This window comes from Tamandua tetradactyla, chromosome 7, assembly GCF_023851605.1.
Source record: "Tamandua tetradactyla isolate mTamTet1 chromosome 7, mTamTet1.pri, whole genome shotgun sequence".
NCBI classification, from domain to species: Eukaryota; Metazoa; Chordata; class Mammalia; order Pilosa; family Myrmecophagidae; genus Tamandua; species Tamandua tetradactyla.
The window spans coordinates 65541665-65560029 of NC_135333.1; the positions used below are offsets into that span (position 1 = coordinate 65541665).

The 18365-nt window shown below is 50.7% G+C and overlaps 1 protein-coding gene across 5 annotated transcripts in view; it reads right to left on the reverse strand.

Annotated features, from left to right (window-relative positions):
* The window catches only part of TSPAN11 (tetraspanin 11), a 90884-nt gene that overhangs the window by 18824 nt on the left and 53695 nt on the right, over nucleotides 1–18365 (reverse strand). For all 5 annotated transcript variants that reach the window (XR_013179479.1, XM_077169709.1, XM_077169712.1 and 2 more), the window contains one exon: nucleotides 9768–9959. Coding sequence is in view for 4 of the 5 variants with exons in the window: in XM_077169709.1 (XP_077025824.1) it covers nucleotides 9768–9959 (192 nt within the window). In the remaining variant the exon portion in view is untranslated. The remainder of the gene's footprint in view (nucleotides 1–9767; nucleotides 9960–18365) is intronic.

An 18365-nucleotide genomic window follows, 5' to 3' on the forward strand; every position in this document is an offset into this window, starting at 1 on the left:
CTCCACTGGGACTCCTGGGTCTCCCTGTTTGTCTCCTCACAGCTGTACGCTCTTGGGTCCTCGTGTGCCCTCCTAGCCCTGCCTGCATCTTGTTTTGTCTTCATAATCTCTGTCACCTTGGAGTGAACAGAACCACTTCCACCACAGCCTCACCGACCTGCTCCCCACTCACTGCCCTGCCCCTGCAGACTCAGGGCTGCCAAGTCCTTCCAGAAGCGGCTCCTGTATCTTGATTTGATAGGAACCAGGCATGAGACCTACAAAGAAAGCTCTTGTAGCTTCTGCCCCAGGGCCCTCCTTAAGAACTATCCTGTTTCAAAATACAAAAAACTGGAAATGCACCAACTGGAACCAGAACACAGAGGGAACCAATTTGTTACGCACAAGAGGGACCCAACATTAACCGCCCCCTCTCCGTACAATGTATCAAAGGTTTTGGTTTTTTCTTTAAATATGTAATTACTGTATTATTGGAACAGTTTGAACTAGAAGCAAAGTTGGATATTTTCTACAACTATAGATCCAAAACAAAACTGGGACAGCACAGACCTGTGAACCAAACTGACACCTCCTTTAATGAGAGCCTCTGCAAACCATACACAGAAACGTTGCTCATTGTGAATGAAGTTGATTAATTAGAACAAAAATCTTCATATAGACTACACCACATGGGGCAGACCTGAGCTCCAGATGGAGTTTCTCGGGTCTGATCTGCTGGTGCACAAAAGACAGGGCAGCTGAGGACCTGCTGGGGCCACCCCTGATGTAAGATTTAAGACCTTTATAAAGGTGGACTTGCTGAAATTTTCCATTGGATTCATTCTTCCAAAGGAGCTTTCCCAAGGTTTTCCTCTTCTGTCTCCTCCACCATTCTATGTGATTATGTAACCAGGAAATTAGGATTCAAGGGATGATTTTGATTACTGAATCATCATATAGAAATTCTTTTTTGCTTTCTGGTATATTGGAGTAGACCGAGGGAAATTCCTGAAATCTCTAAATTGTAATCCAGCTGCCTTGATCTCTGATAATGGTTGTTTAGACCTTCTCTTTTGCCCTTGTGATTGTAAAAACTTTGTGACTAACCTCTGTCTGTGTCTATTTATCCAGTTTTTCAACTTTAGCGTCTTGCAGTCACTAAAGACAGTCCCTAATGTTTATTAATGAAGGGCCTTGGGTCAGCTTAGAACTAGCCCACCCCGAGTCCAAAGTTATCTTTGATCTAATCAAAATGGGCCCACCTGACATGCGCAGTAGCTTAGACTCTAACTTATAAGTCACCTAAACCTCATTATACTACTAAAACTCATACCCATCATCATATTAAGGCCGCATTATCTTACACATGTTCTGTGACTAAGCATGTGATCGATCTGTGCATGCTCAATAATCAGATCACCTCCAGTTACATCAGCTGGGACTGCTGTGCTCATTTTCCTAAAACCTACCCATCTTTTAATGCTATGAAACTATCAGACTTACTGCAGTTTGGGGCTGATGAGCCATCTTATCTCTTGCTACCCACCTAGTAATAAACTTTTTCTCTCTTTGATCCCCGATGTCTCAGGAATTGATCATTTGAGCGCATCAGGCAAGAGAATCCACTGCCTTTGTTCAGTAGCAATCGGAGAGAGATGGTTTCCAAAGCTTCCTGCCAAGCCACAGTCTGGATATCGAGGCAGCTTGGGGTGTGGGAAGAAGCCCTATTCTCAGGGCAGCGTGGCGACAATAAAAGAGAAGGATCAGGTGGCTACCAGGGTCAAGTGGCAGGAGGAGAGACCAGCCTGAGCTGCCTAGGCTGCCTCTGGGCAGAGGGTTCGGAGGCTGAATGAAGGTCAAGGCGCCCAAACAGGAAAATGGAGCCAGCTGTTTAAGTGGCGATGACCTCACGGCACTTTTTTTTTTTTCCTGGCAATTAACCTCCACCTGGAGGCAGAGAGGGCTCAGAGATGCCGCTGCCTGGCCTGTTCCTGCAGGAAGGATGTGGATTTGGGAGCCTCCAGCCATTCCTGTTAACAAGATGTCACAGCTGGAAGGATGAAGGCGACCTCTGCCCTCTCATGGCCCCAGCTCCAGCCACCGGGGGCTTCTTGGGACCTCAGGAGGGTGAACTCAGCCATTCCACCTGGATGCCCTGGGAACGAGGCTGTGCATTGGCTGATGTTGGATGCACCCAGCTGATATCCAATTCCGGCCCGAGGGGCAGATCCGCCAGGCCAAAGCCAAGTGGGGAAATGTGGGGACTCTTTCAATGACTAGCTTTGCCTACAAACCATTGACTTCCCCCAACCCCCTTAGAGCAGTGCCAAGAGCTCTCAGAGCCAGGGCAGTTACCTACATGGCCCTCTGAGGGCAAGGGTCTCTATCCCAGGTCAGTTTTCCTCAGCTGCGGGCCCGCTGTGGGTGTGTGCTTGCAGAGTAAGGGTTCCCATGTGTTCACAGGAGAAAAAAGTGAAATAACACCAGGAAACCACCTCCAGGAACCACAGAATACTTTAACCAAAGTGTTGAAGGATTATCTGCTCTTTGCTCGCCTGTTCTGGAGGGACCTCCACAGGGGGGTGAGTTATTAGGGCACTGACGGTACCTGCTGAGGCTGCAACAGCTGTATCACATCTCTTTCTAGTGATACAATTAAATCTAGGATTAAAAAAAAGTTTGTTGTCGTAACATCTAAACAATGCAAAATTTCCCATTTTAACCATTTTTTAAGTGGACAATTCAGTGGCATTTATTACAAGGCTGTGCTGCCATTGCCGCAGTTACCAAAACTTTTTCAGGACTCCCCCCCAATGAAACTGTGTGCCTTTGAAGCAACAACTTCCCCTTTTGCCCCACCTCATGGCCCCTGGTAACATCTAATCTACTTTCCGTCTCTATGAATTTGCTTCAAATTCTTTTCCAAGGAAAGCAAATGTATATAATTAAAAGGCAATGCATAATTCCCAAATTAACTCAGATTAAGGAATGCAAACATGCTGTTTACCCCTCTACCCCCACGATGTAGTTGCTCACGTGTACACACACACACACACACACACACACACACACACACACACACACTCTGACCCTCCTGATCCAGTCCCGTTCTGAGATTTACTGAGGACACAGCTGGGAGGTGGGTGACACTGAGCCCCTCTATGGCTGACAAGCCTCCCACACAGAACTGAGCTGAAGTGTCCTTAAACTAGCCGAAAAGCTTTATTTGGCAGCTGAGCTGACTTCAGCCACTCTGCCACCACCTGGGTCTTCATCTCCACTTTTTGAGAGGCTCAGCCAGCCAGCAGGCAGCCATGCAACAGACCCCCTATTCTCCCCTGGGGGTTTCATTTTTCCATCAAGAAATCAAGCCAAAAAAAAAAAAAAAAAAAGAAGAAGAAGAAGAAGAAACAAACAGCAGCAACAAAAGAAATCAAGCCGTGTGTCCTGAGCCATGAAAAAGGCAAGTGCCCACTCCCTGTGTTGGAGGTATCCAGGAGGGGGGTGAAGCCATCCTGGAATAGCAGGGAAGGCCTGGCCAAGCCTGGGTGCCCACCAGCTCTACCTGGCTATGTGGCCTTACCAAGTCTCAGCAAAGCAGAGGGGTGAGAGTTCATTTCTAAGCTGCCCTCTGCACAGCCCCAGAGCCCAAAAGATGTACGGGGGTCTGGGGAGGAAGAGTAGGGTCATATTCCATCGGGCAGCTGTGTGGTTGTCCCAGTCCGGAACAGAGTCCCTTCAGCCCAGGCTTGTCCTTCATGATCTCACCAGGACCAGCCGGGGAGGCACAGCGTGGGTTGACTCTTGAGGTCTCTTACGCATGTTGATTCTCAAGTCCAGCTCTTGGGAATCTTTGTCTCTTGCTTCTCTGAAAGCCTGGCAAGAGGGCACCTTACCCATCTCCATGCCTCCACTGCCCGAAAACCCTAACGGATGAGGAAAGAATCTCCTCTCTCGTTGGAGAGGAATGGGGGTTCTCAAAGCCCCATCCAGAGGGCTTTGTCCCCCCTGGAGCACGCAGGCAGAAGACTCAAAGGTCAAAGTGCCACCAGGCAGGCTAGGCTGTCACCCCCGTGGGGTTGGGTGGCTGTGGGAGTGCTGACAAAGCAATCAGTGGGTGAGGAACGAGCCCTGAGCGGGTGGGTGGCGGACGCACAGTCTGACATCTGGCGCTGAGACCCAGGCTTCCTCCATCCTTCAGCTTCTTTAGAGGGAGTGGCCTAGCCCAAGCCTGGGGACCCTGCCAGTAATGGCCCTAAGAATAACTCTACTTATTTAGGTTCCTTCTCAAAGGAGCTTGGTCATGGTGAAGATGATGTAAATGATAATTATAGCCACATCTTTATGATCTTTATGTAATGCGACTCATTTCCTAAGGCCTGAAAATGCTTCCTCATTGTCTTCACCCCTCATCCCTGCAGACAGAGATGGTAAAATACCAGTGTGCCAAGGGGCAGCTGAGAAAGCTCCCGGAGCAAGGTGAGCAAACTGCACCGAAACCTGCTTTCGCGCCCTCGCCTGGGTGTCCTTGACCTTGAATCTGGACCTTGTTGCCTGGGTAACTGCGACTTGGTGTTTCTGATGAAAGCGTTGCCACTTCGAGTCCCCTCATTTTCAGAAGTCGGTGTCTAGAACCTCTTCTTAATCCCCTCGCTATCAAAGAACCCCTGACAAAGACCCATTTTAGCCCGAACCATCCATCATAATCTTCATTTGGCTTAAGATAGAAGAGCTTTCCAAGCCCACATTCAAACCACTAAAAATATCCCCTTCTTTTGATCAGGGTGGCATATGTCATGGTCACTGGCCTTAGGCTCAGATGGCCTGAATCATCTGGCTCTCTCTGCAGCCTTAGTGAAAAAAGAAGATCTGGTGTGAATAATTTAAGCCCTATGCCACTTTGCAGACCTCTGATGCCAAGCCGATCATCTTGGCACCAGCAGAGACACGCTATTCTTGTCTCTGATGAACATTTCCTTCTTGGGAAAGTGACTTTGATGGGCTGCAGATGTGCTAGGAGGAGGGGGTTTGGGCCAGGGCAAATCATGGGCCTGTGGAGGTCTGGACTGTCCCACTCTGGGTGTTTCTCTCAGAACTTTTGATGTTAGTCCCCTCCTTCTTCTTCACCCACATTGGCTGCACATAATTTGGATGCTTTATCTGTCATCTTCCCCTTTTCTCTTTGGGGATCACTTTGCATAGGGCTAGACCCACCACATTTCTCCTTTAGAGCTTCCTTCAGCCTTCAGCTGATGAGAAATTTCAAAAGGAAGGTAGGCATGGAGAGAAAAAAAAAAGAGATGAAACCAGGAAGGAACCTCCAGGAACCACAGAACACTTCTTAAATGGCCTTAACCACAGTGCTTCCCTCTAAATGGGAGCCTGAGTTTTAAAATTCCTACCTGTGTTAGCCCAGGAAAGGTTTTAGAGTCACATTCTTGGTTTGAACAATCGAGTGGTCAATAATTCAGGGGGTGATGGGCCAGGACGTGGCTTATTCAGGACTCTCTGCCTTGCCTGGGGTTCTGTCCCTGAGCCAGTTCTATCCTTGGCTCTGTCAGAGGAAAGCAAAGGAAGAAGATTCCAGGCTGTGGGGGTTGCTGTTTGTTAGCCCCCCGGGCCACATGCCAATCGATGTACTCCTGCTTTCCCTGTCCAGGTGGTTCCGCATGTGTGTGCGTGTGTCCATGTGTGTGCGCGCCTGTGTCCGCATGTGTCCATGTGTGCATGCGTGTCCATGTGTGTGCGTGTCCATGTGTGTGTGTGTCCATGTGTGTATGCTTGTGTCATGTGTGTGCGTGTGTCCATGTGTGCGCGCGCCTGTGTCCGCATGTGTCCATGTGTGCGTGTGTCCGTGTGTGTGTCCGTGTGTGTGCGTGTCCATGTGTGTATGCTTGTGTCCATGTGTGTCCGTGTGTGTCCATGTGTGTGTGTGTGTGCCCATGCGTGTGTCCATGTGTGTGCGTGTCCATGTGCGTGCCCATGTGTGTGCATGTGCATGCACATATATGTGTGTGACTGCACTTGTGCATACGTGTGTGGACATATGTGTGTGCACTTGTGTAAATGTGTATGCCCTTTTTCTTGACTTCAGTTTCAAGTCATTCCTCCTCAGTGGGTCTCTCTGGTGATGCTGAAATGAGTTCTGTGGGCTGGAAGTACAAGCAGGAGGGTAAAGTGGGGCTGAGAAGAAGGAGGGCCTTTTGTACCAGCCTGCCCGACAATCCTTGGCCTCCCAGACCTGCTCAAGCTCTGGAGGGCTGAGAAGAGTCTTGTCATTTGCTGACGCTGTGAGGCTTCAGAAGGGTGGGTCAGAGGCCTTCATCACGCTTTTGGGGCAGCACAGGGCCCTGACCTTCCACTAAGTCCCCACAGCTTTCTTGCATGGCCTGGGGCACAGGTAAGGCTTGGTCACCTCTGGCTCAGGCCATTCAGACTAAATGATAGGCTGTGACAAGGGACAGGACGCTAGAGAGAACAGCTTTTGTAATGGGTCAGCCTGGATGTCTGGGCAGATCTTGCAAATGGATGGTGTAGGAAGGGTGTGAGGGAGGGGGCTGTGGTTGGTGGCTCAGGGAGCAGGAAGCTGCCAGTTGCTGAGTCTTAGGCTTCCCTTCTCGTCTTTGAGGTTGCCAAGGGGAAGCACTCTTATGATCCTAGACTGTTCTCTCCAAAAGCCAGAAATTCTCAGTACCCCCTCTTATTACTGCTTAGGTGACCCTAAGTGCCCTTCAGCTTATACCCTTTGGTTCCAGCGTTGGATAGAGTGACAAGTTCCCTTCTAAACTGCACATGCTCCGACCCCTGGGAGTTGTTATTTCCACACTATAATGGGAGCAAGGAGTCTCTCTAATGGCTAGTTTCTAGGATCCTGCCCCAAACCGTCTCCTGCTCTAGAGTTCTGGACTGGGTTCTGCAGGGAGCTGTCTCCCGCACCCAACCCAATCTCTGAGTGTAGCTGCTTCATGCTGCCCTCCACAGAGACGGAGAACGGTGAGACTCTCAGCACATGACCCAGCTCAGCCTCTTTGTCCTCAGCCTGCATTCATGCTCGGCCTCCCTGGGAGCAGCTGCCGGAAGGGATTCGGACAGACTGGGATTCAAACAGACTGGGATTCAAAATCCAGCTCCAGCACTCACTCAGCGTTCTCATCTAAGGTAAGCAAATAGTACTGACTGGGTCTGGTGGGTCAGAGCCTGGGCTTGGGAACCCAGTTGACCTGGTTTGAATCCTAGTTCTGCCACTTAGCAGCTGTGTGACCTTGAGCAAATTACTTAACTTCTCCATGCTCTCAGTTTCCTCAACTGTTAAATGCATGTAAGAACAATAAATGCCTCACAGGGTTGGAGGGAGGACTAACGAGTTAACATGAATCCATGTGTAGCCAGTCCTCGGTCCAGAGAGCTCCCTATTATTGTAACTTTGCAGGCTGTTCTTGCAAGAATAGAGGTCAGTGATTCTCAATGAATGGCGGCCCTTGTGTTACAACTGGGCCCTGAGTGGAAAGTGAGGGGCCGTTTCCAAGTGCTGCCAGAGGGCCACTGGTCCTGACAGCCTCCTTCAGACCCAAGAGAGATGACTCAGAGTCAGAAAGCTTCCAGAGAGGGAGGGGTGTCTTCCTTCTCAGGCAGGGGGAAACTGGGGTTGGGTGAGACCTGTCCGCTCCCAATGAGATTATGCGGTGGAAGGAAGGAGACAGCCAGAAGACACATGGCTCAGCATCCTGCTTCCATGGGCCAGAGGGCTTAGCTGAAACCCTGATGCCATACTGAAGGGCCCATTTTCTACAGAGCACAGAGCTGGGCAGGACAGAAGTAGGGTGGGGGGGGAAGATTCTCTTTCTAGGCCCATCAGTACAGTGTCAAAGCCTGGGCGGAGGGAACAACTCTCCCTGGTCAACCACTCCCCAGCTCCCAGGCATGCCCCGGTGTCTGCACCCAGCGGAGAGTGATCCAACTGATGACGTGCCAAGAGACTCTTGAGGTCCTTGGCTTGCCGACTTCACATCACCCTGCTGCAAAGATTCATGGTAAGTCCTGTGAGGGAGGACCTGGTAGACGTGGCTGGCTCAGGGCCACTGGTCCCCGCTGCTGGAAAAACAGCTCGAAGGCCCCACTCTGGTTCCCGGAGTACATTGCCCCCGCAGTGCAGCACTGTCCAGCTGCCTGCACCTTGGCTCTGGACCGCCCCAGAATGAAGGACTTCTTCAAAGCAGAGAGAACCCAATCCTGAGACTGGACCCAGGAGCTTTCATGTCCGGGGCTGAAAAAGTAGGTCACTGCTGGTGAGAGAGGCTGCAGGGGCTGAAGCCTCTGAGGGTTCTCTCTAGGCACCGCCTCCTCCACCTTCTGCTCCCCTGACCTTGCTTGTGCTAGGGCAAAGGTGGCAAGGTCAGCAGGGGGTGGGGTAGCTGGATGCAGGTACAAGGGCTTTTCAAAGGTCTGTGCCTCATTGCCTGATTCCTTCATTTTCACCCTGATTTCTCTTGGAGACTTGATGGGTTGTGCCCTGGTACTTCCTTGTTAAGTTGGGTTGCTTTCCAGCCTCCTCTGTTCTTTCTTCCTCTTTCTCCAAACTGAGCTTTGGCCTTCAGAATGAGTTGAAGGGTAGAGAGAGACCACCCAGGTACCAGGCGCACTGTCATGGCTAAACAGGACAAGGGAGTTAGGGGATTGGGGTCCCTGAACCCTGAGCTGGGCTCCAAGCTCTGTCCCGCCCCGGCTTCCTGTCCCAACATTCTGGACCAGCTTGGGATATTCTTCCCGGCTTCCCAGGAGGAAGCCTGCCAAGGAGCCTGTGGTGGCCACGATACCACCCGTGAGACACTCTTGTCCAAACCTGAATCTGATTGAGCTTTCAGATCTAACTGGTGGGAGAACATGTCAAGCACCACTGCCCTACCCTAACCTGTGACTTCCTGTGGGGAGAGGGGGTAGCCACAAGGACACCATCCAAAAATCCAGACTGGGAGAAACTCTTTGGGGAAAATGACCCTGGCTCTTTCCACAAGCCAAATGCAAGAAATAATTAAAAAAAAAAATCAATGGGAACTTATAAACCAAAAGAGACTTAAGGGACAAATCAAACAATTTTAACGGATGGACCTAATTTAGATTATGATTCGAACAAACCATAAAAAAACCAAACAAATAACAGCCTATGGGTCGAGTGGGGAATCTGACACCGCCTGGTTATTTCACGGTATGAAGGAACAATCGTTGGTTGTTTTTAGGTGTGATAATGGTAATGGCATTACGTTTTCAAAAAAGGACCCGTAAGTTTTAGAGGTGCACACTGAAATATTTCCAGATCACATGATGACTGGGATTGCTTCAAAACAGTCCCGGGGTGGGGGAGGAGCAGGATGCAGGGAGGGTGGAGATGAAACAAGACGGGCCATGGAAGGTTCTCAATAAAGACCGCTCTCTTTATTCCTGTATATCTTTGAAACTTCTCATGATAAAATCTAGAAGACAAGGAGAGGAGGAGGAGGAGGAGGAGGAAGAGGAGGAAGAAGCTGCCACCGCTTGGCCTGCCTTCCTGGCCCAGGTCCTGAGAACCCCGAGAACTTGGCAAACCCCAAAGCCACGAGGAGCCAGCCTATTCAGCCTTCACGGGGCCTCAGCAGCCTTCTCATTCCAGGCCAAGCCACCAGGACTGGACCAAGAAACCTGATTGTGGGGTGGCTCCCGCGGCCTGGGGCAGAACCCCCAACCCTCCGTGCGAGCCGCGCTGGGCAGGCTGCCCCTCCCCGCTCCCAGCCCCAGGCCGGGCAGGCGGCACTCACGGTGGAGAGGCAGCTCCTCCGCTCGCGGACGATGGCGCCGAAGCCCAGGAAGCCGGTTGCCATGACGAGCGTGCCTGCGAAGATGAGGATGTAGGCCGAGGCCGCAAAGGTGCTGGAAGCCAGGACGCTCAGGTAGCCGCTCTTCTCCACCAGGGTCCAGATGCCCACGGCCAGGACGGCCGCGCCTCCCACCTGCAGGAAGTCACGGGCGCGGGCAGCGCGGTGCTGTGGGCTGTTCACGGAGAACCCACGGCGCACCGGGCACTTCTTTTTAAAACATTTTAATTGAGAAATAGCCACGCATATACAGTCCAACCATATTATACAATCTATGGCTCACTGCATCATCACACAATTGTGTATCCATCACCCTGACCATTTTTTAGAACAATGTGCATCACTCCAGAAGAGAAATAAAAAGAAAAAAAAGAAAAAAAGAACTCATACATCCCATATCCCTTACCCCTTCCTCTCACTGACCTACAGTATTTCAATCTACCCAATTTTTATCGCTTATCTCCCCCAATTATTATTTTTTTTTCTGTCCATACCCTTGATAAAGGGAACATCAGACACAAGGTTTTCACAATCACACAATCACATTGCAAAAGCTATATAGTTACACAATGGTCTTCAAGAATCAAGGCTACTGGAACACAGCTCAACAGTTTCAGGTACTTCCCTCCAGCCATTCCAATACACCATAAATCAAAAAGGGGATAGCTATATAATGTGTACGAATCACCAGGATAACCTCTTGACTCCGAAATCTCTCAGCCACCAGCACTTTATTTTGTCTCATTTCTCTCTTGCCCCTTTTGGTCAAGAAACCTTTCTCATCCCCATGATGATGGGTCCCGGCTCAACCCAGGAGTCAGGTCCCACGTTGCCAGGGAGATTTACACCCCTGGGAGTTGTGTCCCACATAGGGGGAGGGCAGTGAGCTCACCTGCCAAGTTGGCTTAGAGAGAGAGGCCACTGGGCACTTATTAAGCATCATCTCATTTCATGCCCCAAAGATCCTGGGGGAATACTTTGGGTACCCAATTTTAAAGACGAGGAAATTGAGGCTGAGAGGTTGGCAGCTCATCAGGGATCACACACTGAGCAAGTTGCAGGGCCCGATTTTGAATTCTGGCCTGACTCCAAATTCTGTGCTTTTCACCCTGATGCCTGCTGCATCCCCATAATGAGACGGGGATGGTAAGTGCAAGCATGAGAATGTTCAGTGGAGACTGAGGTCCCTTTCCAAAAGGGACACCTTTGGATGCACTGGGGACACATCAGTGGGGGTCAGGGAACCCACTGAGAATCTGATAAAAATGCTTTGGGCCATTCCCTGGAGAAACAGACACCTACATATGATAATGTGTGCAGGCTCAGGGGTTGGAGTCTATCCATATAAAGAAATCAGGCCTGGATGGTCTAAAAGGCAGATGTTCTCAGGCCCGGTGACACAGTTACCTGGGGAGCTGCCAAAAACCCAGGCCACTTCCCAGACAGTTGGGAGGGGGCCTCAGGCACCAGTATTTTGCAGAGTCCCCAGGTGATTCCAGTTGAGAACCTTGGGAGAACCCGGCAAAGATTTCATGGTTAATATGGGGTCAAGGCGTCCCACCATCTTCCCCTGGCAGGAGGCGCTCTGCTGATCTCACAGAACACACTGGCGGCTTCCTGGATCTCTCCATCCCAGGAGGGGCTTCCCGAAGCTTTGGGTCCCTTTCTCGGGAGCAGGTGCCCAGAGCGCTGTTGACATTTGTTCAGGAATTGAGCTATATCTCCCCACCCCCCCTCGCCCCCATATATGTTTGGATGTTGGCTTTGGTAGAAGCTTTGGAGTAGAAGGAAGGCTAATGAGGGACAAAATTTTCAGTCCAAAGGGGGCAACAATCAGATTATGCAAGAAGAGAGAAAATGTTGGCTCCCAGGGAAAGGGATGGGCTATGACAACGGCAGCCCCAGGAGGGGACTAGTCCTGTCCCCACTCATGGAGGGCTGCTCTCTGCCAGGGCACTTGCTGGTGGCAAAGAAAGGGCTGGAATCTTGCAAAGCCAGCTGAGCCCATAGGCCAGGGTGAACAGTGGGTCCCCAGCCGTGGGGAGGGGTGTGTGTCTGGGGGTCTGGGATAAATCTGGAAGAAGCTGCTGTCCTGATTAAGGTCTCAAAAACAACAAAATCACACTTGTGCTGATATCCAGAAGAAAGCAGAAGGCGAGTCGGAAGCAGTTGGGACTCCAACCCTTTCCCTGGAGGAGAAGTCAGCATTCAGTGGAGAAGTTAGCATCTAAAGGGGAACCTATGGTGTGATCTGTGATGGCCGTGAAATGCAAGAGGATTGCAAGTCCCTGAGGAGACATCATGTATGGGTTTTGGTCAGCTTTTTCAAAAACAATGTTTCCTTTGACAGGAGAAGTAGAGGCTGCTGAACATTGGAATGGGTCCCCAGAGGATGTCAGGGAAGGACAGAAGGCAGCAGGCCAGAGATCCAGGCCTGGCCCTGCCCTATTAACCATGTGACCCTGGGAAAGACACTTCTCTCGAAGCCTCATCTCTTCATCTGTAAAATGGGGGTGTTGGATGAGATCTTCCCTGTGGTCCCAGCCAAGTGGGTAAAATGCCCCAATTGGTACCAGGAGGATGATCTCCTGCTGACACACGTCCAGCAAGAAGCTTCTGGACCAGTGGCTCATGGCTTTCACTCGAGTCATTCAGAAAGTGCCTGAGTCATCAGAAAAGCAGTGGGAGAAGGGCAGAGAGGAGAACCCCAATGAACCATTTTGACAGCCATTTCTATAGAGTTGATTCGACAGTATTTGGCACTTGACAGAAACTGGGTTGATTTTTCTGCAGAATATTAACCACGTGTTTCAAAGCCACAGCCTACTGCAGCTTATCTGGAAGATGCACAGAAGTGGGTAAGGCTGGCCTTACCAGCAAGGACACAAGCAGAGCAGAACGGGCAGAGCTGCCTCCCTTGGTGCAGACAATTTCAGGAACTTCCCACTTATGGAAAAGACACATTGCCACAAAGTTGCTCAAGTCATCAAGGGGAGAAGAGTTATCTTGAACAACTGCACGATGCCTGGGGCTTGATAGAAATCAGGCAGTGGGCCTCATGGAAAATGGGCAGAGGGTGTAAAAGCAGGATTTTTTTTTGGCAGGCTACCTTAGGGTTTTTGTGCTTGGAGCTGGGGGTGAGGAGTGGGTGGAGGTAGAACGGGGGCCAGGATGCCGGGGCTCCTAATAAGGAAAGATCCCCCAGGCAGGAGAGAATTCTCAGTGCAAGGGGAGGTAGGGAATACAGGGGTGGCAGTGTGGTTCATTTATTTCAGTGCTTACTGAGTGCCTACTGCGTCCAAGCCCCACGCTGGATGGGAAAGGATTTGGGGTGGGATACTACTTAGAACCACACTTGTCTCTGCTCCTCCTCCCCCGGGCAGCCTCCTCTCAGCTTCCCTTTCTTTCTAGGATTGCTATGAATTTCTTCCTCCTCACACAGGCAGCGGGTGCCAATTCCCATCTGTCCTCAAAGCCACCTCCATGTCACCACCCCACTTCATCGCCCCGGCCTCGGCTCCCCGGTCCCTGGCAGCCTCCCGGCCCCTGCTTGTTCCTGAGGCCAGCGTGCTCTACCTGCGGCCTGACACACGGCGGCACCTGTTTCCCAGATGCATCACCACTAGCACCCAGAGCCCACGCTCTCCAGTTCTGCACCCAGGCCCTTAACAATCCAGACTCACCCTAATTCTCTTGACTCCATCTTATGCTACTTCCCTTATTTCACACCTGGGCTTTAGTCACAATGGACAAAGTTGTGCTAGTTCTTGAAACCATTTTGGGCTAAGGCAGTCCAGTGACCAAACTGCCACTATTGGAATCCCAGCTTCTCTCTTATGGGCTATGTGAGTTTGGACAAGTTATCCAGCCTCTCTGGGCCTCAGATTCCTCATCTCGTATTTCTTTCCCACCTTTATGCATACTGCTTCCCTTACCTTCCTCCCCCACTGAACTCCTACACACCCGTCATGGCCCATGCCCATTTCAACTGTGATGCTTCTCTGGCTTTCACACAAGCGACTTCCTCTCTTCAGTACTCCAGCAGCAATCGGCTTGCTTCCTTCTTGGCCCCAAGGTGGGAACCCCCCTCACCCCAGTCAGGACCTGGCCTATGGGACTGGTTGGGACTGGTATAGAGGGCTCAGAAAATAACACCGTCTGCTCCTCTAGCCTGTCTCGGCTCTGTCTTCTCAGTCTCATCAGTCCCTGGGTGAAACATTAGTATTTATCATCCCTGCTTTCTGGCAACCCCTTAGTTTTAGGGGGACAGGCTGAGTCCCCAGGGGGAATGGGCCTTTCTGTGGGACATTAGGAAGCCCCCTGAAAGCCCTTGGGTAGCACCCATGGAGTTCTTAACACAGACTCAGGCTTCATAACTTTCTTTCTCTCTCCTCCCACCTTCACCGCACGCCACATACCACGCCAGGCTCAGGGCTGCCCTGATGCCCGAGCCCCACGCGGTTCTCACCCTCACAGCTGAGTAGAAAGACGCTGAATAAGGAGCCAGGGGGTGATTCCGTTGTGAAGGAGACATGGAGGGCGCAGTGCACGGCTCTGATCTGGGGAGAGCAGATGGTGCTTCTCCGAGTCCGGGGCAAAGCCTGAGTGACCGGGTCAGAGCAGGGCTCATCCCCTGAGGACTTTTCCTAAAAGTCCCCCCTTTTAAAAGAGTGGCTCCACACTCCCAAGTCAGAAGGGTGAGCTGAAGCCCGGGCGGCAGCCGGCAGCTGGATGACAAAGCCCGCTGGGCTCTGCACACACAGGCGGGTGACTGGCGCGTGCAACCCCACTCCAGCTCCAAGCACTCCACTACCGCCGCCTCTCCCAGCACCAGTGCTGGGCTGCCCCAGACTCCGCCTCAACCCTCCCATTGCCTTAACACCTGCTGGGTTCGAGTTACATCTTCAAGGATAGGTTTGCCATGGGAAGGGTCGTTTCCCACTTCAAGGCATTCTTTTCTTGGCCCTCCGAGTTTAAAGAGCCCTTGATAAAATAAAACCAACCCCTTCTCTCCTCCCCATCCTTAGAGCAAGCACAAAATCTCATGGGGCATACTGAGGGTTTGGGCGGGGAGGGAACTTAAGATCACCTGTTTATCTTTTAAAACACAGCTCAGCACCTGAAGGAAACCTTCCTGGGCACTCCCCACAGCTCTCATTCCGAGCAAATCTCTGTCCTCTGTACGAGTTCCACCTCTTGTACATGTTTCTGTGGTTACATTCATCATAGCGTGCTGGATTTTGTTCCCTTGTCTGTCTGCCCTTTTAGCCTTTCCATTAAGTCTTATGCCTCTGAGAACTGGCAGCACTGAGCTGCACATGGTAGATGCCCAGTGCCTCCGTTTAGGAGGGAGAGAGGGAGAGAAGGAAGAAGGAAGGAAGGAAGGAAAGAAGGCAGGAAGGCAGGAAGGCAGGAAGGCAGGAAGGCAGGAAGGAAAGAGTCTCTCTCTTTTTTTGGGGGGGAGGGGGGGTGCATGGTCCAGGAATCAAACCCAGATCTCCTGCATGGAAGGCAAGCATTCTACCACTGAACCACCTGTGCACCCAAGAATCTCTTTTATATTCTGAATGAATGAAGTGACTTTTCCAAGGTCACATAGCTAGTCAGAGTGGGGACTAAATTCAAAAGTTCTACTTCCAGTTTCAGTGCTCACTTACCACCCAGGCTGCTGATCCACCCAAAACAGCTGCCCATGAAGCCACTCATCTGGTATCTGGGCTACAGGCCTAGAGTCCCCAAGCTCCAGGAGGGGCAGCTCAGAACTATCACCCCAGACTCCATCCTCACCCCATCCTGCTCACCAAGGCCCTGTGGATGCCAAATGTGCATCCCACTCATGTAGGATCCTGCCCCTAGGAGATCCTGACAGCACACAGAAGCAGAGGTGCCCTGAGCCCTATGAGAGTCCTATGCCACTCAGCATCTTAAGAAGGAATGCAGCAGAAAAACCAACCACGGGGCTCCTTGCCTGTTATTTCTCAGATGCCAAGGCCTGGGGAGACGGGCAGAGACCACACTAAATGGGATGATGTGTGCAAAGTGAAGGGCTTTTCTATTCTCAGCAGGGAAGCTAGCAGAAGACTTTTCCTTACCAGGGTCTCTCCTCAAATTCTGACCCGATGCTGCTGAAGCTCTCAAGCCCACTGCACCCTCTTGGCTTTGACTCCAGTCCTCCATCTTCTCTGCCTCCCATCTTGGCCCCAAGTCTCCCTTAAGGGATCTCAGGGGGCTCCTTGGAGGTTGAGCCCTCCTTCCTCTCATGGGGATGTGTCAGTGCCTCAGACAGCTGCCCAAGGGCAGGCAGCCCTTCAAGAGCAGAAGCAGCATCTCCAGTCAAGGGAGGTGTTGGAAAGTTTTGATCACTATCACAGCGAAAGAGCTAATTAAAATGATAAATTAAAGAGCAACACTGAGAGAATGACGAGAGCAACAGAGACATAAGAACTACAGAGTCCACCAGATGAAGGGGGAGCATCTAGAAGCAAGAAGCCTGGAGGGGAAACGAGAAGACACCACCATGTTGGCCATGTGCCTTCTAACTTGAGTGAGAAACCCTGAACTTCATCAGCCTTCTTGAACCAAGATATGTTTCCCTGGATGCCTTAATTTGGACATTTTTATAGACTTGCTTTAACTGGGACATTTTTTTGGCCTTAGAGCTGTAAACTAGCAACTTATTAAATTCCCCCTTTTAAAAGCCAAAAGAACAAAAAAAGAGCAACATTGAAGGGGCAATGGAAGCTGCATAGGAAAAGCGGTGGGAGGTGGGGAGCAGCAGGGAAGAAAAGCATTTCTACATGGCCACGTGATGAAAACAGGGTCATATTTTCTTTTTAGGGTCTTAAAGGAGGCAGGAAAGCCTTGGCTTTTTTGGCTTCTGACCCAGATCTGTATCTAAGGGAGCCTGCCCTACTTGGTGGGGTCGCCATGCTCATGCTGAGTTCATTGAAATGGAAGATGGGGTGGGAGTCAAGGATAGGGTGAGGGTGAAGGATGGGGCATCAGTGATGGGTTGAGTGTTGGGGGTAAGGGTCCAGAGGCATGATGGGGCTTAGGTACAGGATGTGGGTACCTGCTGTGCACACTGCTTAAGTGTTGCTTATGCCCTTCACACTGTGCATGTCCAAACACCCACAGCATCTACATCGTCCTGCTCCAAGTTCAGTCTTGAACCCTGGGAACATGGTGGATGCCAAATAATCTCTTAAAAGTAGTGGGTCTCAGGTCATGACTATGAATGCAGTTGTCTTTGGATATCTGTATCAGAATACCCAGAACTGACACAGAACTGGGCCTTGGTTTTCTCATCTGCAAAATGGGAATGAAAATAATTATAGAGTGTTTGTGAAACTCAACTTGGAGTGTAAAATGATTTAGAACCTTCAAATATTCCTATGAATGGGAGCTGGAGAGATCTGGTTTAAAGCCTCGCCAAGACCACCGGGTCTGGGCCACCTGGAACCTGTCTGTGTTGGGGGGCGGGGGGGCTCACACAACTCCACTGCACTGGGTTTGCCAAACTTTTGAAGGTGACTGATTAGGGCTGTGATATAAAAGCAGTGGGTTGAAATGAGAGAGAGAGAGAGACAGAGAGAGAGACAGAGAGAGAGACAGAGAGAGACAGAGAGAGAGACAGAGAGAGAGACAGAGAGAGACAGAGATAAAAGAAAGAATCAAAGAAAGAAAGAAAATATCAGAGTGTTAGTAACACAGCAGGGTAAGCTGAGCTTTGTGAACAATGTGTCATCTCTTAAGCTTGTGTGTATTTCTTAGGTGGGTTCTGATCCCCAAATGATAAACCAGCGTTATGGGCGGAGAAAGGTGTAACAAAGATGAGAATGTCCATTAGTCTGATAGTAATAGCTACCTTGTCAAGCACCAAGTATATCCAGAAACTATGTGAAGGGTATTGGTGAGATGAAGAGATCTGCCTGACAGAACATGGCAAATGAGCGAGGGAGTTGGAATCCAGCTGGAGCCTGTATCTTTGCAGCCTGTGCTGCTGCCTCACTGATTCACGCATGCCCCAAAGGCACCGAGGCTAAAGTACAGAGGGCAGTGGCTTAGGGGTCAGAGAGAACAGGGCTCCAGCTCCGGGACTTGGGGCAAATCGCTTCACACGGTGTAATATGGAGTTCTGTAGCGCTGTCTGCAGCCCCAGGGAGAGCTGCTAGGATTAAATGGGACGTGCTGGCAAAAGGGCAAGCACGGAGGGCACTCCCTCTAAGAGTCAGCTCTGGGAAAGCAGGGAACTTCCCTTAGTTCACTGCTATGTCCCGAGCACCTAGAACGGTGCTTGATGGATGCTTGCTAGGCACTTAATAAAAATTGTGGAAAGAATTTAAAAAATTCTTGGTAAAGCATTGACCAGAATGCCTGGGAGTGAGGCTTTACTTCACTTTATGCAACAAGATTCTGAACTCCATGAGCTTGTTCCCGTCTGTAAAGGAGGATAATAATGATCTTGAGGATGGCATGAGATAACCTGCAAAAGGTCTTTAACAAGGCTTTACAAATGCCAACCACATGTCCTCCAGGAAG